The sequence below is a fragment of the Athene cunicularia genome, assembly GCF_003259725.1.
Source record: "Athene cunicularia isolate RWA chromosome 7 unlocalized genomic scaffold, athCun1 chr7_part1, whole genome shotgun sequence".
Lineage (NCBI taxonomy): Eukaryota > Metazoa > Chordata > Aves > Strigiformes > Strigidae > Athene > Athene cunicularia.
This window is the reverse complement of record NW_020799107.1, coordinates 17,066,855-17,089,368: the sequence shown is the minus strand read 5'-3', so window position 1 is coordinate 17,089,368 and position 22,514 is coordinate 17,066,855. Positions and strand designations below refer to the sequence as shown.

Here is a 22,514-nt window from a genome sequence, read left to right as displayed (position 1 = left end):
ATATCCTTATTAAAAGAGATGCAGATTTTTTAGCTAAAGCCTGAAAATATGAAAGTTGCACAGATCAATAGCTAGTACAACTATCTAATGAGCCGTTAGATTGGACTGTACATATTTACTCTTACATAAGTCTCAGCATCTCCACTACTGACACCATTGATTTTAAAGCGTCATTTAATCAGAAACAGATTACTTCTCACTGCAGACTAGATGTAGCAGTTGACACATAGGAGCTGTACACTCAGTGGCTGCTGCAGCTTAGTTGTCATTTAGGAGAACCTGAGAGTTGCTTTATCTTGACTACTTTAGGTTCATTTCTGCACTGCTTGTAAAGCATAACAGATAATAAAGCACAAAATGAAGTGGAGTTGTATGTGAGACCATCAGAAGTCTATCATCAGGATTTTAAAAATTTTGTTTGGCTTGTAGTCTGCTTTTTTATCCTATTGTTTTTCTAATGCAGAGTAAAGACTCTAAAGGCCTTATTAATTTTGAAAATAATGTTGTTTATATTAAAGTGCTTGACAGCATGAAAATCTTGATCTAAGCACAGCCCAGTTCCTTACTGCCATTTGTTGTTAAGTTTAGCTCTTACCATAGTACCAATAGAAGAGGAATGCAGCATTTTGGTCCTAACAAAATGTCTTATAGTAGTGATAAGCAGACATATGCTTGGAGTCATGACGGGACAGAGGTGATAATAAGAACTTTTAAATCACCAGACATGAATGCACAATCATTTGTGAGTTGAAAAGCACAGGTCCTCTTTGAGTTAGCCACTGCTTCTTTCAATGTTTACTAGATACAATACAGTATACCAGGAATATATAAAATTCTCATCTGGTATTTAAAATCCCAGAAGCCTGACTGTCTCTTTAAATGTTATCGTGTTAAAATAGGAAAAGCAGATGTCACATTCACAAAGTCAATGTGCTGTATCTTAAAATGCAAGAGCTGCCACTGCTAAATCTAGTCTGTCAGCATTGAACAATTAATCAGTTAAACAGCATAAACTTTAGCAGAGAAATAAAGCATTGCATGTTGTGAGATACAAACAGGCATGCGTAGCTCAGGCCAATTATAGGCACAGGAGACAGAAAAGCAGGCATCAGCAGGACTTTGAAATGACCTCAGTAAATTTGCAAAGGCTCAGAAGACATACTGGATTTCTCATATTTGGAGTCTGTGGCCATGCAGTTGCTGCTGATCAGATGCTGCTATAGCTATACATCCCTGGTAGGAAGCTGCAGATGTTCAGTAGTTAACTAACTTTCCATGAAGCAACACAGGGCTCATAGTAAAGAGTTCTGTTTCTTAGAACTTGTCCTGGTTTGAGTGAGTGGCCGAGGTTTTTTGGTAGCAGGGGAGGGGGCCAGAGCAGTGGCCTGCGTAGCAGTAGCACAGCAGGCTACATAGCAGTCTAGGCTCTAATCAAAATGCTTTAAAAAAACAAATATCATAACAGGCCTGAAAACATACCAGAAACATACTGTGGAGCCATTTCAGAAGTATTTAAGTATTTCAGGTGCCCTTCAAGAAGAGACTAAGCAACAAAAAAGAATGCAAACATCACAAGACCCATCCCAGTAGAGAAGAAACTGAGATGACAGCAAAAACAGTAGCACATGAAGAAGCTTGAGACTCATTTATAAATTTAAATGTCAAAACTGTAACTGGAAACCATATCTGTATGTGCACGTGATCTTGGAGCAGAGAGAAGTACAAGCAGCAGAAAGGAAGAATCTCTCCTCAAGTAACCTCTGACAGCACTGGTTGTATAAATGCTATTTACACTGGGAGGCCCAGGCAGACTGCAATATCCCTCATGAAAGCAAGAGGAAAGATAACCACGGTCTTGGCCAAAAACCCTTTCGTTAGCCACTGAGAAAGCACTGCACTCCAAGCTGTGTGCAAGTCATGAGTCCTTCTGCTGACTTCAGCAATAGATACCTGGGCTAGGTTTGCTCCCTGGAGGTCTTTTCTTATGCACTGGGATACAAACAGCTACACTGTTCAGGCAAACCCTCAGGCAAAGTCTTTGTGATAACATTCAATACAAGATACATCTGTTCAGGGCAGAAGAAGAAAACTCCAGATGACATTATCAGGCATCCACTGTAAACCAAAGAACTCCTCCCAAATGCGATGCCTATAATTAAATGCCCCATTTAGACAGAACACAGAACAGCAAAATGAGCTGCATGCTCAGTTTTAGCTGGCTGAGAGTACTTCTGCAATCACCTTGTTCTTGCTCATCAAGTCATTAATTTGCTTAATATCCAGTGGACATCAAGAAAAAGTTCCATCAAGCAAGAGAACAGAAAATGTATTATTAGGCTGCATACAATCACAATTAATCACACCTCACAAACACCTCTTCTAGCACACATTGCCCTTGAAAGTTTGGGATTGTTTCAGACCATGAAAAAACACTGAAAAAGTTTAACTTCCATGTATGTATTCCCTACCACTTCTAAAAGGGAGACACAGAACTGGAAAATTTTATTTCATGAAGCATAACAAAATATAATACTATCTGCATTCACATTCATACTACCCTAAACCTGTAGCAACTAAAATCATTACTGACTTCTGAAAGCACAATTATTGTGCTACAGCTGCTTCCATCATTATTTAAATATTTCATCCACCCTTGAAATCAAGCACATGGCCATACCTGGGGAGCTTTAAAGATACCAATCCAGAATAGTTTTACATGGCCAGCTTGGAAGTAATGGTCAAGTTACAGTAAAAAAGAGCAGGGAGGAAAGAATTGCAATGACATACCTGATACAAACGGTGCCGTGTATGGTGTTCTCTGATATCTTCTAACGAGACAAACCAACATATTCTGTGAAGCAGATGCAAGCTGCAGTGATCTACTATGGAGCAGGTAACAGTAAAAGGTGTAGTGTATTCTAGAATAAGAATTGTTCAATTAAATTGTTCAACTCCAATTAAAAAAGTGATAGTGCTGGGGATAATGATAGCAAGAAGCTGTTTTCTGTAAGTGCTTTGTTTGATTAAGTCTGCAAAAGCATCTGATCACACAGCAGCAGTTTTAAGATACAAAATTAAGTGATTCTTGTCTTCTCCAGAAGAGTTTTGATGAAAATTCTTTCATCTAGATGAATTGAGCTCTAAATTACTGTTAGAATAACACTAGGCTTGCAAATCACTCTGAACTCTTCACTAAATCCATAATATCTGTAAATGACTTTAGCTCTGTCCTTTACTATCATAATTTCAGAGAAAGTACCGAGTATTTAAAAGGCAATTCTAGGATGCACTGGATCAGAATATTCTCTCTACTGAGAGTTAAAAATAGAGTTTACAGGGTTTTACATTTCTGCCACCTGAAAATATTGAAAAAATAGTAATCTGTATGGTACATCTCTAGTCTGCCAACAGCTACCACATCCAGCACGAGCTTTCCATGGACTGTCCTGGATTTTTTGGTAGAAAATTACAGAACTAGTTTCTCAGGCCTTAACACAGAACTGCTGGGTTGCTGCCCCAGAGCCAACACAAGAGGCAAAACCACTAAGCGCTGGCTCTGAGGCAGACCCCGCCACACAGGGGTTTTGTGCTCACCACCACTGCTGGCTGTGGGGAGGGCAGTCCAGGTGGGCACTCTCAGGCCGGCCTCTAGAGCATCCCAGGTCTCTGGTCTCAATCTTTTTCATGCTGAATGAGGATTGGGTAGATAAGAATTGCATGCGTACAGCATTGTTTTAGCACTGAAAAAATTCTTTACTGTGGTGTTGTAGCGCCAAAATTCACCACTGCTTTCATAAAGGAGTTATCCTGTTTTGTAGCTTATCGGATCAAGAAGATAAGAGAGCACTTGCAAACAGGAACAAGATAGTGCCAAGCATTCATAGCTCCCATTAAGTATTAACACTGACAAATTTTGTATAAACCTTGTAACAAAAAGATAGTAGCTGTGCTAATCAAAGGTATTTTTCCTAGGTAGAAAGAAATGATTGAAATAACACACTACATCAGGCTGTTACAGTCTTGTGGTCCTGACAAAGTTTTATTGAAACAAAAAGTCATAATCCTTAAAAAAAAATAATTTATTTCATCCCCTGGCATTTAATCACAAATGTCAGTAGTAAAGCTATAACAAAATGAGTTTAATAGGCTATGTGTGCACCCAAGATCAACGGCCAAATGAAGAAGAAAGGCGGAATTGAAATACCTTGCTATATTCCTTTTCTGCATGTATCAGGTAAAGTTACAGCTAAACAATGTCTAAATAATACAGCAAAAGTAAATTCACATCTCTCAGCAGGTTTTCAGAGACTTAAAGGAGGGCTGCCAGCAGAGATGATTTAATTGTTTTGGTACCTATTTTTCAGACTGGTTTCTTATGAGGACTGTAAAATGCATAATCCATCCTACAGAAAATTGCCCCTTCCCTCTGAAGGGCAGTTATTAAACGGCAGATGCCTAGGGGCACTGTTATTTAATGGGGGCCTAATTTATGGATGGCATTCCAGGCTACAGATGTCAGCTGTATAAAGACGACTCTCTGCAGTCTCTCTCTCCCTCCAGAACTTGAGATGCTGGAGCATGCTGAAATTTAAGACCCTCTTCAGTGTCTCTAGAGCTGTACATACAGAGACATAAATGCCTTAGAATACATAATCTTGTGCTGCAGTCTCTGGCTTTGTGTTACAAAGCAAACTTTTTTGTCTTCCATTTTATTTTATCTACAGGGGTGGCTGACAAATGACCTACCTCTCAATTCAATATATCTACTTTAAGAAACTTGCAGTTTTGCTCTTGTCACTGCTGGTTTCATCATTCCTCAAATTAAAAGATGATACATCTAAACTTTTAGTTACTTGACCAAGGCAACCAAGAAACCATTTCTCATGTATGATACCATCCGATAGCTTTTCTTCCATATGTGCCAGATAGAGCTATAATTTACAGGTTGTTTCCTGCCAGCCAGGATAATAATCTGGTATTGTTTGAGGCAGAAAATCCTTTTGGTGGTCCAAATGCAGCATATAGGACACCTAAGGAATGTTTGTAGATTTTGGTTGTTGTCATATCACTCAGATGCTGAAAATCTCATCTACACTCCTTCCAGACAGCCTAAATTAGCAAGCCTACTCTTATTTAGCTTGTCAGATCACTCTTAAAAACAGTCCTTGTTTTTTGGAGGATTTTTTGCTTTGCTTTATAGCTCATGGCAAAGCAATCTTCTTACATGTGTTTTTCACACAAGCTGTCATTCTCAAGTATTTAAAAAATTTTATATAATACTGAGTATCCTGCTCTCTCCTGCTACATGTCAGAGACTATTTGTAGTAGCTTATTAAAAAGGCAGTATATCACCATATTAAAATTGCTTTTATTATTATAAATGTCAGTGCATTAATTTTAAGTCACCACCACTTTGGATATCTTGGATTGCTGTGAGATTGAATGAACACAGTCGCTATAACAAAAAGTGTTTATGACAAATGAAGTTAAAGATGAAAGTTGGTGGAGGTGATTGACTTCCCCCAACTGTTTTTGTCTCTAAAGCTCTCTATATTGGAAGCTTTCTAGATTACAGTGACTAAATTGTGGTCTGCATGCCACTCTCAGGGGGTAACTTTTTTCCTAGATGTGTTTAAACATTCTCAAACACCCAAGAGCCAAAAGGTGGATCACTGCCATTTTGTGACCTCTTGAAGGTGCAATTCATATCAGGTTTATTTTAAAGATGAGTGGCAACAGAAGGAAGAATCAGATATCAAGGTGTTGAAAAACTATACACCCTTTAGTTGGAAAAATATTCTATATCATTTTTAGCTCTGTTTACAATTATAACTTCATTTAGATGCAGGAAGTTTCCTGGGAAATTCCAAATGCAAAGTGAATTTCAAAATCTAATAAATTACTTAATCACATCCATGGAAGCAGATCATTTGTGACACCAAATACTTTTTGCTTTTAATTTAGATGTACTATAGAGAAAATCACAGGCAAACCCAAAGCATTATTATTTTTAGCTGACCTGAAAGATTTAGCGACTTAGGTTTGAGGTGCAGAAGAAAAAGGGATCAGCTGCATATTGGCTCTTACCATCCTCACAGTGGACACTTTAACCAACATTTGGACTGAAAACATACCAAATTTCATCACTCTCAAAACACTGGATGAAACTTGTTGACAGGTTTGGCCTGATGACAAAGGTTTGACCCTACATGCAAGAAGTGTAGGAACTTGATGAGTGATTGATATGCTACTTTCAAAATTGCAGTTTGGGATTGCATTTTGCCACAATATTATACAACCCTTGGCAAGCAATGAGCAGTCTATCCCTCATTACACCATCTGGAGAAAAAAACAGCAGCAAAAAAGCCCTTACACATGCACACTGTTTTGGCAAAGGCACGTGTGGGAGAATAGCCTACCTGAGCCAAGAGCTGTCTTCAGCTTCTAAAAAGAATCTGGCTGATTCAGAGGCTTGTGACAGCCCCTCACTATGTTTTCATTTTACGTCAAAATCAGAAAATCACATCAATCTTTCAAAGAGCAGCACGTTCTCAAGCACTATACTATTCATGCCCTTTAAAGCTGCTATATGCATGAACAAGTTTCCTGTTAAAATCCAATTAAGTTTCCAGTTTAAGTTCAAAGGGATCTCAGGAGAGTCAAAGGATACAAAGATTCATTAGGTATTGTGAAAACAAATGAAAAAATGAAAAAAGGTAGAGTTGTTTTTTTAATTCTCAAGAATTGCTTGAATTGATTTCAAAAATATTCCAGCCATCACTGAAACGTAAACCTAATATTTAAGAGTCAAGGAAAGGCTTTAAAGTTTATAGCTTGCTTGCAATCGATGCAAGAGGAAGAAAGGAACTCTTTTCTTGGTCTTATTCTAGTATAAGGAAACCTTGGGGCTACTGACACAGTCCCCAGAGGAAAAAGGGGAGCCCTCAACTCTCTGATGATCATTAAAGGCCATGAAAACAGGTGTGCCCATTTTGCCCCATCCTCCCACTTCAGGCTGATGACGGTCCTTAGCTATGCTGATCCAGGCTTTTGTTGGGACCATGAGGCAGATCTGACTGGGGAACTGATCGGATTTTTTTTTTTTTGTGGCAGTGCCAGTTTACATACACACTGTGGCTCTCATTCCCCAGGTGCAGATGTAAAGATATGTTTTCCCATCTTGATCTCATGTAGTATTTCTCAGCTCCTGAATCACCCGTCTCCAAAGACAAAGCATAGCAGCCGGGGAGGGGCAAAGCAACCCTCTTTCTCCTCCTCTCATTCCGCCTGCCCGCAGGCCGGGACTGTAACCCCCCTCGGCCACGAAGGGGTTCCTGACTGCTGGGCGAGCTGTGCCCTGGCTGGAGGCGAGGGGCCGCCTCCTGGCAGCCTTGGCCCTGCCGTCACCCAGCAGCACTCTCTACTGCTCCCCCTGCCTTCTGCAGGAGGCATGTGTAGCAAGGGGTTGAGAGGCGGGGAAGATGGTCAAGAATAAAGGTTAGGAAAAGTAAAAAAAAAATTAAAAAATTACTTAAATCATCTCAAAAACTTTCTATTTGGAGTTTAATTGATCCAGGCAGTGAACAGGGAGAGATAGAGCTTTTACCCAGTTTGTGCATATTTTTCACAGAATGAATTAATGCCTCACTGAAAAGGTGATTTTGCAGTGGCATTTCAAGCAGCCTTACTGCGTGGCTCTGGAATTATTCCCATTGTTGTTCACACAAAGAAAAAATAAACTCAACCACTCGGCTTCCTTTTCCCAAAAATATATGTCTAAGATCATAGTTTAGAAAGGAAACTAAATGGCAGATGGCAGCATCTTTCCAAAGTACGTGCACTCTGAGCTATACAGACTGGCAAATTAATTTGTTCAAAGAAAAAAGACAGAGAAAGAGAGAGCTTTTCTTCAAGCAAGGAAGAATAATAAAACACTGAAGTTATCTTTAAAAGTACTGGGGCAGCTCTTAGTTATGTTGTTACCACATAACTAAAAGAAATTATTAAGAAATTACTTACATCCCTTTGCTTTGGGGCATTAGTCTTCATTGCATCAGTAGCAAGAAGAGCTTTTAGAGAATAATTTGAAGTTTTATGCACTTAGATTTTTTTGTCCTCCCCTCACCTTGAACCATACGGTTACGGGGAGGCTTCACTGCACACCACGGGCAGGATTGCCTGTCCTCCTCTGTGTACCCAGCAAGGTTTAGCCAGATACCCCCTGTCTCTCGAGCAGCTCTTACACCGCTTTGCATGAGTGTGCCATGAAATCAATTATTTTCTCCCAAGCAGCAGGGCAAAGCATTACTGATGTTAGCATCAACCCTCATGTTTCCTGGCTTTTTCCATATGAGGATTGACTCAGAGCACACCTTCTTCCTCGCTAGATAGAAGGCGCCAGAAGAGACACCGGCTGTGTCATCTGATGGAGTCCCACATCAAGCATTCGGTCACACAGCAAAGCAGTTTCCTTCCATGGCCTGTGTGATCCCACAACAGTTGGCCCGCCAGCTGCTTTATTGCATTTCATATCATTTTTGCTTTGTGCTGCCTTTGATATCAGAATAGCTGGGAAATAAATGGAACCACAGATTGCAGACTGCTTTTAAATCTCTTTTGTTCAAGAGATCTCTCAGATTAAAATAATGTTGAAAGGAGACCACTGAAAGCAAGGGAAGGGTGTAGGATGTTAAGGGAAACTTGCACAGAGTTTAAACATGCTCAGGAGAATCCCTGTTGTTTCCAGCCATGCTATAAGCCAAACACCTTCCTCCAGAGAAGGTCTGAATTGATGTTATTTATATAGCAATCTCTTCTGATTCTACTCAAAGACTAAGGACCCCCAAAGTCTGGAAAGTGGTCAAAAGGGGGATTTGATCTTTTTCTTATAAAAGCAACATAAGTCTCCCAGAAAAATGTCTCTCTGTGAAACAGCTCTATTTAATCCTTTCAACCCTGAGGTATGTATCAAGATTTGGACCCTTAACTTGCTTGGCAGATTTTATTACCGTATCACCTGCCTCCTTGGGGTATACAGCTGCTCAGTGAGCTTGTGTTTATAAAGCTCTTGAAGGTCCACAGATGGAAAGTTAAGAGAAGCAATCTATATTTTTACACTGTATATTCATGTACCCTCTTTCTCCTTAAGGCTTGGCCTTGAATACATGGATAACTAAGGTATGATATGATTCCCCTTGGGCACAGTGACAGAACATGTTTACTGTTTATTGCTTCACAAAGTTGATTGCTATCAGTAATGCATTATATTCCTATCCAAGCAGAAGTCAACACACACCAAAGAAAAGTGGGTGATAAAAAGACAATTTTGTCTGTTGAGCTGCATCAGAATCAAGGCACACAGACATCCTCGGCATCAGCAATGCTAATGGCACAATGCACCAAAGCAGAGCAACAGAAAGTTAACACTGCATACAAGTTGCTGCATAATATTCTCTGGAGTGGCACCGTAGTTGCATGCTTTATCCATGCCACAGTAGAGTCTCAGTAAAAGTCAAGCTGGGAGGTGGAGGAAGACTGCTTTCCCTGGTTTTCAACTCTGAATATGCTTTAGGCCATCCTTTACATAACACTACTTTGCCTATGTTTTGATAACTCCTTCAATATAGACAATGAGTCTACATTTACACCTGCATCAGCCCACTAGGGACAACACAATTACAGGTGGAGAAGCCAACTGGAGAGTTTCCAATTATTCTGAGAAGTCGCAATTGCAATGGTTACGCTTCCCTAGTCACAATAGGAAAAAGAGAAAGCAAAATGTGCTGGCAGCATAATGAGCCCACAGAAATGGACCCTGTTATGTTTAGGGAAAGAAAGACAAACACACATGCACACGTATTAAGAAGAAGTTTGCTTAGCTATTTTCCTAGTCACCAGTCACTGCAAATACCCCTAATTAGGAAAGCTCACAGACAAAATATGTAAGAAATCAGAGTTAGCATTCCTGACTACTCACACAGTTCTTCAGGATTTGAAATTTATGCTCCCTAGTGAAAACTTTAAAAGTACACATGAAGGACATCTCTAATGACATAAGTGATAAAAGTGAGTTGAAACAGGAATTCAGATTTACTCTTTACCAGAATGCAGTTCTTCTCACAGCTTTATTAGATACCAGAGATTATCAGCCATATTCTGCCCAGCTGGGAGATAAGAGTTATTAACTGAGAAATTCTCACGAACTGTTCATCAATAACAGTTTGTGAGAAAACTTCCTCAATTTTTGCCTCCAACAATTCTCACAGGGCTCAAGTTAAACTCTGATCTGAGCAGAAATGGAAAACCTGTTAACTGGCTGCTTTCTCCAGAGACACCCAGGTTTCTTTCACTGAGACTAATAGACAATGTTCACAATTTTTGTAAAGGGAAAAAAGTGGAAAAATAAAGAAACATTCTTTTGGGAAATAGGGTGGACTAAGTAGGCATATCTGATAACCCAGAATAGGTTTACAGTTTAGCTAAGGAGGCAGCAATCCATTTACGATCCCAAACAGTATTTCTCAAACTTGCGTCTCAGCTGAGAGCACAATTTGCTGCACTTTTGAAATATCATAGAAGAATGAGGACAAATTTACTCCTGTGAATTCACAAGGATATATATTTACCAGTTTACTACAGCATGCACTCCTTTATTTGATTCATCCAAAAAACTCCAGTTACTATGAGCCCATTTTTAAATCCTTGCCACAAGAGATAAGCTTCTTGTGATGAGTGTATGTTCTGTGAATATGTAAGTGCAAGTTGTGCAGTGGTCCTTTCAACCGCAAGCTTTGGGAAAACTAAATGCTGACAAACTGTCTGGGGTCCTGTCTGTGAAATGCTCCATAGTGCTAGCTGAAAGAGCCTGACACCACCTTGTTCTCAAATGTTAATAGCTTTGCAAAAAAAATGCCCTCTTGTGCAGCTGAAATTTTTCTTGTTCAATCCCCAGTCAAAGTAGGTTTTCATTTAAGTTCAAGCAAAACCCCATCTACCATTTAGTTATGACAAAGTGAAAAGAAACATGTTTTTAGTCTTTGTTGTAAAGGCAATTTTATATAGCCAACAGGTAGAAGTGCTGGCCCTTAGCTGGACTAAGCTGCGCAAAGGTCAGTGGGCCTGTGAGCGCGTGTGCACCAGCTGATGGTTACACCACCTCCTTAGCGGGAGAGCACCACTCCCTGTATTTAAGGCAAACAGCCAAGCCAATAAAATGTCATTCCAGCTCCTTCTAGTGCAAAGGAGATGGCAAATCCCACTTTTCCAAGAGGACTATCCCTTCTCTGCAAAGTAACTTGTTTAGAAAGCCCAGCCGGCAGTGCGGGCGCCAGTGCTGCAGCTGGAGGGGCGCTGGCGGAGCACCCAGGAACACCCACCAGCTGAAGGGATGGGAGGGGGCCCGGCCAGCCACCACCTGCCTGCCGTACAGCTGCAGGTTTTTGTCTTTGCCAGATTTAAAGCAATGCTATCAGAAAACTGTGCCCAGAAGAGTTCCTATAAACTGGGGAATCTCAATCATGACTAACCAATTACAAAAAAAAAAAAAAAAAAAAAAAAATAAGTCATCTGAATGAAGTATGGGCCATATTTTCCAAGCTGAAGACAAATGTCATTTGTTTGGTTGGGGCTTTTTTTCATGGTACAGTTCTGTGAGAGACAGGTGCAATTTTGAAAGCAACAGTTTGTGTTAAATGTATCAAAACTACTTCACAAAGGGAATTAGAAACTTGACACTTGACTTATAAATAGGTTACGGTGACAAATGCTTCACAACATAGCTTCACGTTAATTACTATAATGCAAACATGAAAAAAACTGAACGGCGACCTGTTCTGGATGGAGAGAGCAAGGCTCTGGGAAACTTCAACATGGGGAATATTTCCAGGGAAAAGAAAAAAAAAATGCCCATGTAGCCACAGTGTCACAACATCCAACAATTTCCCTGGACATCTGTTAATATCTACTTTTTTTTTTTCTTAAGAACAAAATGTTGGAGCTATCCTACTATATGATCACCAAAATTCACTGTTTACAAAATTTACAGTAACTATCAGTAAGAGCTATACTCTGAGGTTATAAAAATGTATTTATACATAGCCATAATCAATGTCTCCAGCCTGAGGTGTCCACAGTTTTGATGAGGTTAAAAGCAAAGTTCCCCAAGGATTATGACCCATACCTTAATGGGCAGGTTCAAAACTATTTTAGAACTTTTCCCAGTAAACCCAAGAGTTTTAATTGCTTGTACTTTTCTTCCAATGCCCCTGATAGCATGTGAATTATGGAAGTAGGTTCATTATCCAATTCAGTGAGTTATCATCACCACAGACACTATGATTTCAGGTGTTCCAGTCTTCACATAATTGTTGCTCCTCTTTTTTTGTGACAAAGATTGAGAATGGCAGTGCTGCTAGGTTAGGCATCTATAGAATCAAGGCCATTGTCATCTATTCTTGGTGTCATAACCCAGACCAGCATTTCACAGGCATTGCTGTGAATACAAAGGAAATCAAATAGTGAAAATTAAGTTTAAGGCAAGAACAGCAGTATATTTGATTTCAAACACTCATACTTGAAGGTAATTTAACCTATTGACTCTGGTAATAAATTATGTAAAATTCTTTCATGAGTAATAAAGATTTTGTTAAAGCAGTTCTAAAGGTTTTCTCCTCAACTTTTTTTTTTTTTAAAGAATTTAAACACACACACACACCCTTTTTTTTTTTTTTCCTAAACTTTCAAATATTGTAACCAATTTGGTGGTGACATGAGTTAAGAAACCTTGCTGTGAGATTTCACAATAGAACACAGCACAATAGCTAAAGAAAATAATGGTTGTGGCTATGGTAACCCAAAGTGAAATACATTATTTGCATCAGTTTATAACCATACTGAGATGCAATTTATATGTTACTGCTGTAACAGGACACAATTGATGTAATCAGAAATGACCTATCACAACATGAAGTCACAAAGTATTTTTAAAAATTGTTTCTTAAAAGCATTCATGGAAAAAAATGCACAGATCTGACACTTGACATCTCCTGGGCAATTTTAAAAGAAGAAAAAGAAAAGAAAAGAAAAGAAAAGAAAAGAAAAGAAAAGAAAAGAAAAGAAAAGAAAAGAAAAGAAAAGAAAAGAAAAGAAAAGAAAAGAAAAGAAAAGAAAAGAAAAGAAAAGAAAAGGAAAGAAAAGAAAAGAAAAGAAAAGAAAAGAAAAGAAAAGAGAAAAAAGAGAAAAAGAAAAAGAGAAAAAAGAGAAAAAAGAGAAAAAAGAGAAAACTACTTTGGCTTAAAATTATTCTGCTCTTTCGTTTTATGTTCTTCATTTCTTTTCTCTCCCCTTTAGTTAGTGCAAAGGATATATGCCTAACATGCCTGCTACTGAAGTCTGCAGCAAAACTGCCATTAAAAGCAGCATGCACTGGCTCCAGTTAAATCACTTGCAATCAGCAATACAGCAAGACAGAACTGCCAGTTGGCATGTCCCAAGTTCTAATAGTATTTTGACTTGAGTAAAATCTAGCTATTAAACATTCTAAATTAATATCTGACCAAGCATAGCTGGTTTGCTAAAACTTGAGAAACCCATCCATCGTACAGACAGTCCTCAGGGTCTTGTCTGTCCTTTCATCTCCTTCCCCATGGAGTCAGCTGTGTGCTACCACTGTTGGAGACTTTGGAGAAGACTAGTCTGTCACAAACATACAATAACTATGACCAAGAGACTTGATTTCAGAAACTGAACAAAACAATAAGAAGAGTACTGAAAACACAATGTTCAGACATGCCACATGGGATAAAGAAAAAATTCAATCCTATGAATCTTACAAAAATCATACTTTTCTTCTTGTTAGCAATCCAACTGTGTATGTTTTGTTTTTATAAAATACCCAAACCCAGACAGGCACAGTGTCCAGTTTAAATCAACATTCAAGCTTGTGCATCACCACTTTGTCCTCCACCACCAGCACAGTGGGTTCTCCAAGGCCAGTTTTATTCATAGTCAGATTTACTAGGAAGAAAATGCAGCTACAGAAGCCCCACATAGCACATCTGGTGCAGACCAGGCTCCTAGTCACCACAAGAGAAGACAGCTACTTTCCAGTCATGCTGAGACCAATTGCTATCACCCAATTCCCTGAGGGGTGCTCTGTGTATATGAAAATCACTGAGCAGTGTGTGTGGCCAACCTAGCAGCTTTTAAGTCATTGCTCAGAGAAAGCAGGGAAATATCTTCTGCATAGAAAATACTTCCTGAGCTGCAAAACTTGGATGGGAATTTATAGCTACAAAGCTCCTGGTGTACAAACCAAGCCAGAGAGAAAAGCTGCTCAAACCAACCCTGAGATCCTACCTCTGTACATTGCCAGCAAAGGAATGGTCCTTCATGCCAAGCTCACATTTCCTAACCAGTAACTTATCCCACTCTCCTCAGCCATGGTAAATCTGACATTGATGTTGATCAAAATATTCCTGAATATTTCTTTCAACTGTTTGATCTTCTCCAACTGAAAAATCGCACTTCACAGCTTAGTCATGGTGGAAACTGTTAACTTTTTAACTTGCAAATTATTTTGTGGAGAAAAAATAGGTTCATAATTCATTCTTAAGCATGAGAAAAAAGCAATGAAAACACAGTTTAATTGTTTTAATTAGGCTGTCTCAGCACTTCTTGAAAAAGAACAGAAAATCCTGTTTATTTCATAGAGATACATTCACTGAAAAAGCAGTGGAAAATACAAAAAAGTCACTCACATGCATATTTGCTTTCATGTAGAGTTAACTTTTAACTCTTAAAAAGACTCAGCAGTAGTTCTTTAAAGGTTAGAGAAGTTTCACTAGCATGGGCACATCTACTGAAAATTCTAAAACTTGCATTTTCCCTATATAAGACTTAGAAGCTTTACATAAAACTCCCTAATGCATAGTCATTCTTACCTTTCTTTCACATTAAGTGTGGGCAGTAATTATTGAAAAATAATTTCTAAATCTCAAATTTATTTCCAGAGATCAGTTCTTTAATTCAGTGATGAAATACAACATAAACCATCTGCAAATCAACTTTCATGAGAACTGTTAGTATGAAATAATCACTGGTGCAAATTCTTGCTTTCACATTCAGTTACTGCTTAGGGTAAAGCCCATCATCAATATTTCTGTGAATAAGGAATGATTCTCTAGGTACAAACAGCATATCTTAAAACAGCCTGATTTTCAGAAAATATTTGTCCTCATTGCCTTTGAAGGAAGAGCAGGGAAGACACCCTCTTTTAACATATGACAGCTGGGACCCCCCAAAGTAGAACTGATTCTTCTAAAAAACATGGACCTGAAATGAATGCTTGTACTTTCCTCCCCTCAACTCAAGACTGTGGCTCCTACATCTATTACAATCCCTTTCCATATATATTCTGGAGAGCAAGGTCTTTGCAGCACTGATTTGGTTTCAGGTCCATTACACCCAGGCACAGCAAAAGCATTTGGAACATTTAAGAAACCTTCAAATGAAGTTGCCAGAGAGGAGCTTGCAATCTCCTGTTAAATCACCTCTGCCATCTGTCCAGAATTTCCTCAAGAAATTACTATGAAAACATAAAGCCAAGAATACAACAGCATCCCCAGATTTCTTTGTAGATGTGTTCTTAATGTTCATGATAATTATCTTCTCAACAAGCTTCAGTAATAAACACAGACTTTTCCTGAGGTAATTTAAGGACTTCATAAATGGTGAAGATATTTCAGTGTCTTGGTCTACATACAGATGAAACCCATGATCATAGAAAACTCTTACAAAAATGTCTCTTCGGGGAAAATGAGAAGAGTTTGCTACAGTTGCTAAATTTTTTTTTTTTTTTTTTTTTTTTTTTTTTTTTTTTTTTTTTTTTTTTTTTTTTTTTCCTATGGAAAGGAATAGGTACGTTTTGGCAGAGATACACAGTATTAATTGGACTCAGTCATGCTCCGCCTAACAGGCTTCTGGGTGTCAGAATGAGCAGTTGTGGCCTCCCTCGGCTTCTCACCCAGCATCATCCCAGGGGCTCAGCATCCTGACTGCCTCCATTCAGCACCTACGTTAAGCCTCAGCAGTAGCTACTGACACGGGCTGGATTACAACTATGGCAATACACCAGGCTTCAAGACCTGTGGTTTCTATCATGTGCATCCAGCATGATCGAGTTACATTAATGCAACCGCACTTACAAAGGAAGGGATTTCTTGAAAGAAAAAGATCGACAACCTCTCAGCAGACACAGCAGCATTCCAGAATATTGGCAAAATATTGCAGTTGGCGAGTAACATTTGCTGAACTCATTTGACGTCTGCCTGAAAATTGCCCGTGAAGAGTTAGTGAGAATCTGGAATGTGCTCATTATCTGGAGAATTATTCTTGATGTACAGTCAGCTCGTAAAAGGTTTACTGCAAATATTCAGTCTCCATCAGGTCAATTACTTACAGAAGTTACACAGTACTGCTTTCTGTGCTCTGACCCAGTGGCTTCACTGGTTCACACAGCATGAGCTGTGAATAGTGCAATTAAGTGCAGAACTTTGAGTCACAATATGGAAACACGGTGCTAAACATTTGCTTTTTACAATCATCTACCCTAGCAAAGCTTGAGCCTTTGATTACTTATAGCATGACAGTCAGGTTGGGGAAAGAGTCAGATTGAATTAAAACATTTTTAAAAACAAGAATCCAAGAGCTTAACATTGCTGCTGCCCTGCTAAAAGCTTTCTTTTACCCCATAGAACAAAGGAAAGGAGGTGACATTTCCCTTTACCTGTGCCAATGTTCCCAAACATGACACACCCTAACCCAACAGACAAAAATATCCAAAGCTGATAAAGCTTTCTGCTCTCTCTGTGACAACCTATATCCTGCTGTTAGAGGGTCTCCAAATTTCAACACCAAATTCAAGAATATCATGGCAAAACTTAAAAAAAAAAAAAAAAGTCATCCTTATGGTGGCAATATACTGAATCCAGTAGCAGGACTAGAAACACAATGTATTAATTAATTTGCTCCTTAAGGCAGCTTTTGATATATGTACTATTGACTAGGTTAAAAATGGTCTGAAGAACTTCTCTGCAAACTGCTAAGGGAACCACAATAACATGAAGACACTGAAGTGCTTTCAGTTGTTATTTAGATTAAAGTAGTGACCTTAGTTCACATACCTTATTCTTCCTCTTTTCCAAATGAGTAATTAACACAAATTTTACACTCTGATCTCATTCCTTGTGATTCACACCCTTGATATACAAGTCCCGCATATTGCATGGTGGAAGAGTTTAGTTTCAGATCACAACACATGACGGGGAAAAGGTTTGCTGTCACAAACTGAATAATTGTGCAAGATACCTGCAACACAGGAGGAATTCTAGGAAAGCCCGTGTTCGGCACTTGTTCAAGTCCTTGATGAATTAGCATCATATTTAATAACAGAATTTGGCAACCTCTGAAATTCTTGACTGCTAATTCATCACAAAATATGTATTTCACTGCTTAGTTCATGTTTCCCTGCCTAATCAAGCTATGTATTTTCTTGCTTGTGCAAGCTAAACATTACTGGAATTACTGTGCAGGAACAATGTTGCCAGAAATAATTTGTAGGAGCATTTGCCCTAATGGCCAAAAAAATACACACAACATAGCTACTTATCTAATCCCATCTGTCATCCTACAAAGAGTGAGAGAGAGGTCAGTAATGAAGGTGACAATAATCCCAGCTAAAATAGCGGACCAAGACTCCTCAGTAAATTTTGTTTTGTATTTGCACTATTTGATTTTTGTTTGTGCTATTTTCTTCCAAATCTGTTCCCCATATAGAGCAAAAAGCTCAGGTAGAGCAGGAATGTGAACTTTAATCTTCACATCTTCACCTCACAGCAGAGTGGGAATAGCAGTTACCCATCTCAGGAAAGCAGGAAGCTCTCTTTTTGTTTTTACCCCCAATCTTCTTAAAAAAGAATGAAATCTAAAATTTTGCTTGTCAGGAAAACTACAGCCAGTTTATTTATAACTACCTACACTTTGCTCAAAAATTACCACAGGAATGGTATAAACCACTCCAAACTGAAGAACACCATCTAAACTCTTATTTTTCTTTTGAAAAAAAAGGCAAAACTGTAAAAAAAAAAAAACAAAACCAAAACCAAAAAACAAACACAGAACAGAAAAAGCTAAATGTATTTCAAGAGATAGCAATCCAAGGGCAAGTATAAGAAATATTATCCTGGACAGTTATCTGTCGATTTCATAACTGAGCAAAAAATTCCCTACAATAGCTTGGAAGATTTCTTCAAAATGGTGTAAGGCTTTTGTTGCTGCTAATGCTTTCAGAGCACACAAGATTGGATATTGCAACCATGACATTGCTGAACTGAAAAGCTATTTTATGTAATTTTGTAGTTTGTAAGAAGCACTGGTTACAGTTTTCTTTTCCCTCAGATATCTTCACAGTATTCATGGTAACTAATGCACTTACCTTTATTACAGAAAAGATGTAGAAGAATGTACATGTTTAGAGAGTGCAATATATAGTTTCCTAAAATAATTCATCATGTGCAGAGTATTAGAAGTATTTGTGAGACCTTAATGCTGGAGTCCTTTAAGAACACTGACCTACATAGTATGAGATATCAGAGATTCACAACAGAGCCAGAAAGAAGACGAACCTACCAAATCAGGGATGCGTTTTGCCTTTCTCAGAACTGTATGCCACTGATCCCAGTGAGGAATTACTGCAGGACAGATCCCCTCTCCAGACAATATTACAATAGCATTTGTGTATATATTTGTCATAACTGTATTTGTTTACAAGGATGTACATGCATGCGCCAAGATCTGTACGTTCTTTAGCCCTGTGGGGCAATTAAAGGGCTCACTTAAATATACTGCTACTGCTTGGTGGAAAAAGATCAAAAACCTCAATTCCTGACAAGTAGCAAAGAAGATCACAGTCAACCTCTGCCTCACCAAATTGCCCCAGTTATAGGGCAAAACCAATTGAAACTGAAGAAGCTCTGAAACAGGCCACAAATTCACATTATCCTATTTCATGGAGGAGGAGAGGGGTATGTGGGTTCTGGTCATAACTAAAAGGGCATGTCATGAAGACGAGCAGGAGAGCGTTAGCTATAAGAATCTGTGAGATTATAGTCTTCACATATTTAGCAAAAGTTCAGATTGTTTCTCTGCTGTTTTTACACCTCGGTGTGAAATAGTGACACAGGATAACAGTCCTTGAACTCTGATAGCCTGCCTGCCTAGACGTGGGGGAGCTCTGTCTGCACAAACCCTAAGCAACAGATCACCTGGGAGGAGGCTCTGCCACGGGGCCACGTCCAAGGCTACACACTCATCTGCTTTTGGAGAAAGGGAAAAAGAGACCATACATATGCAACGAGGGGTGTGGGGAGCCACGGGCTCCTTAAAAAGCGTTGTTATGTAATCCAAGCAATGTGTCAAAGCAGTGTGGAAACAAAGTATGTTTCTAAGACAGGGCTTCTATCTTTTTATCTGAATACATGTATGGTTTGTTCTATCCAAAGTAAATATTAAATATTTCAAAGACTTTTGGTTAAAGCTTATCTGTTGCGTGCTTCTACTGTCCTTTAGCTCTGAAGCAATGCAATGGTAAAACCCAGCAACATGGAGCCTTGCGGCACTCCAGCTACTGGCATGCCTTGGAGGAGTCAGCACTGATCCAGTGGGCTTAACGCAGCTTGTCTCGTTTGCATGAAATGATGATAAACAAAACCGGTTCCCAGAAAACACGCTAAGAGCAAAGGAAGCCTCAGGGCTGGCACATGCCCTGGATCCCGAAAAGCCTCACAGCTCCCTGGTGCTGGCACACCAACCCTTGCCCCGCGGCTGCACACCGCCCGCCCCGGTTTACTTACGGGGTATACAGATGCTATTTCCTCATGGAAAGTAAAGACTAGTCTGGGGGGAGAGGAGAAGGAAGCCAAGTATAACTGAATTGTGTTAATTTATTTCTAGACTTTTATGGAGTCTACTCGAGTGCTGATCTTTACGCGGGTAAGACTATACATATCCCTCTCCTGTACCTTTACCAACCAGTCCCACTCTGATTTCCACCAAAGTGTGCTCTTGTTAGCAGGACAGACAATAACATTTAGACCAAATGAGATTTGAAGGTATTCATGTGCATAGTTGCCACTAACGCTATTAACCCTAAAATAAAGTACAGTATTTTTCATTCTTTAAATAATTTGAAAATGTTCCATGGCATATTTTTGAAAGATTGTCCAGAAAAAAAAGCTAGGAAGCAAGAAAATGCTAGAAAAGATAAAATTATTTTCATATACCTTTAAAATTATCTTAATAGACAACATGCTATGCATGCTTAAATTTTTTAATGTATTACTATCTATGAGAAATTATCAATCATAAAATCATTACTTCAGTTATATAGCTATATTCTAGCATACTTATCTTCTATTGTGGTACCTCATGAGGAAAAAAAAGGCTGAGAAATGCATTAAGACGCTTAGCTTATTAATGGCCAGTCATATTTAAGCTTAATTTTTCTTGCCCTAGGCTTTTATGATCTAGCAATGGAAAATTTTCCTTCATATTTTTCAGAAATAACAGAAAATTCCAAGAAATGGAAGCCGCTGCTAGTAGAAGAAGAAAAGCTGAGTATCATCAGGGTTAATAGCTCCTACATGAGATCCATGAATGATTACAGAGTTACTTTTCTATATCGAACTTTCAAGTTTCATTAATAATATGGTGCCTCTTCAGGACGTAGGTGTACTCATGGTACGAAGGCTATTTATTCATCACATGAAATAGAAGAGCTAGAGGCACAATGGCTTCAAAGGTCTCATGCTTATACGTTTTGACAGTAGTTTGTTGGGCAAGCGCTCTTTGGTACTTAAGTATAACTCGTCCTACTTCTTCCTACACTGGCCACAGACAGCTCAGCAGCATATCCATAGCCAGAAAAAATGTTTCATTTGGCAACATAAGAACTCGACCTATAAATCCACATTCCTTTGACTTTCTTATCAATGAACCCAACAAATGTGAGAAGAGTGCCCCTTTCTTGGTCATTCTTATCAGCACAACTCACAAAGAGTTTGATGCAAGGCAAGCCATCCGAGAAACATGGGGAGATGAAAACAACTTTAAAGGAATTAAAATCGCCACACTATTTCTTCTTGGAAAAAATGCAGATCCTGTGTTAAATCAAATGGTAGAGCAAGAAAGCCAAATTTTTCATGACATTATTGTGGAGGATTTTATCGACTCTTATCATAACCTCACTCTGAAAACATTGATGGGGATGAGGTGGGTAGCAACATTTTGCTCAAAAGCAAAGTATGTTATGAAGACAGACAGTGATATTTTTGTAAATATGGATAATCTTATTTATAAGCTGCTCAAACCTAACACCAAGCCAAGGAGAAGGTACTTCACTGGTTACGTCATAAACGGAGGACCAATAAGAGATGTTCGCAGTAAGTGGTATATGCCAAGAGATTTGTATCCCGACAGCAATTACCCACCCTTCTGTTCAGGCACCGGCTACATTTTTTCAGCTGACGTAGCAGAACTGATTTACAAAACCTCCCTTCATACCAGACTACTTCATCTTGAAGATGTGTATGTTGGACTCTGTCTTCGGAAGCTGGGCATTCACCCCTTCCAGAACAGTGGCTTCAATCACTGGAAAATGGCCTACAGCTTGTGCAGGTACCGCAGGGTGATCACAGTGCATCAGATAACACCAGAAGAAATGCACAGAATTTGGAATGACATGTCCAGCAAGAAACATCTTAGATGTTAAGATTTTTACAGATGTAAATACCTTTTTTTTTTTTTAATTTTGGTTTAGTCTGGTTATTTTTTGACAAAGTGATCTGCTGATTTACAGGTTAAACTGTGGGGTATTAACTGTGAGAGGATTTTTAATGACTGATTTTTCATTCTCGTTTTGACTACTGGTTTACAGACTTCAGGCTCTTTTCATAAGGACATTACACCAACCAAAACGATCTAGAGTCAAATCTCAGATTTTGTATATTATTCTCTATTACATATATCAGCTCCTACACCTGTATGTAAAAGGACAGTAATAAACTATTGAGCTGCTTAACAGTTCATGCCCCAGGCTCCGAGATAAGGCTCAGGCCTTAGGCAATGAAGAATTACAAGCATACTTTTATTCCTTTTTGACACATAACAACCATCTCTATTTAGATCTTTGTTAATAAATTGGGCGGTATACATCTGCACTGAGCTTATACACCTATCTTGACATATATATTTTATAGTACAACGTGTGTAATTCCCAAACAGCTTACTGAGGTATACAGCAGAATTTAGACAGGTAAGACCATCAAAGTCTCGTAGGCCTTAGAAACAAACCCACACACCCAAGTATGTTTTTTATGAACCAAATGGTATTCCTTTAAATTATTTCAGAAGATACCCCATTTCTTTCCACTCCCTAAAGTAGCCCCTAGAAGATATAATAC

General features: G+C 38.8%; 1 protein-coding gene across 7 annotated transcripts in view; it reads left to right on the top strand.

Annotated features, from left to right (window-relative positions):
• Nucleotides 1–21,852, top strand: part of B3GALT1 (beta-1,3-galactosyltransferase 1) — a 200,151-nt gene extending 178,299 nt beyond the window's left edge. For all 7 annotated transcript variants that reach the window (XM_026852551.1, XM_026852547.1, XM_026852548.1 and 4 more), the window contains 2 exons: nucleotides 20,008–20,046; nucleotides 20,614–21,852. In XM_026852551.1, the coding sequence (XP_026708352.1) occupies nucleotides 20,843–21,823 (981 nt within the window). In that variant the 5' untranslated portion in view covers nucleotides 20,008–20,046; nucleotides 20,614–20,842 and the 3' untranslated portion in view covers nucleotides 21,824–21,852. The remainder of the gene's footprint in view (nucleotides 1–20,007; nucleotides 20,047–20,613) is intronic.
• The last annotated feature ends 662 nt before the right edge of the window (nucleotides 21,853–22,514 follow it).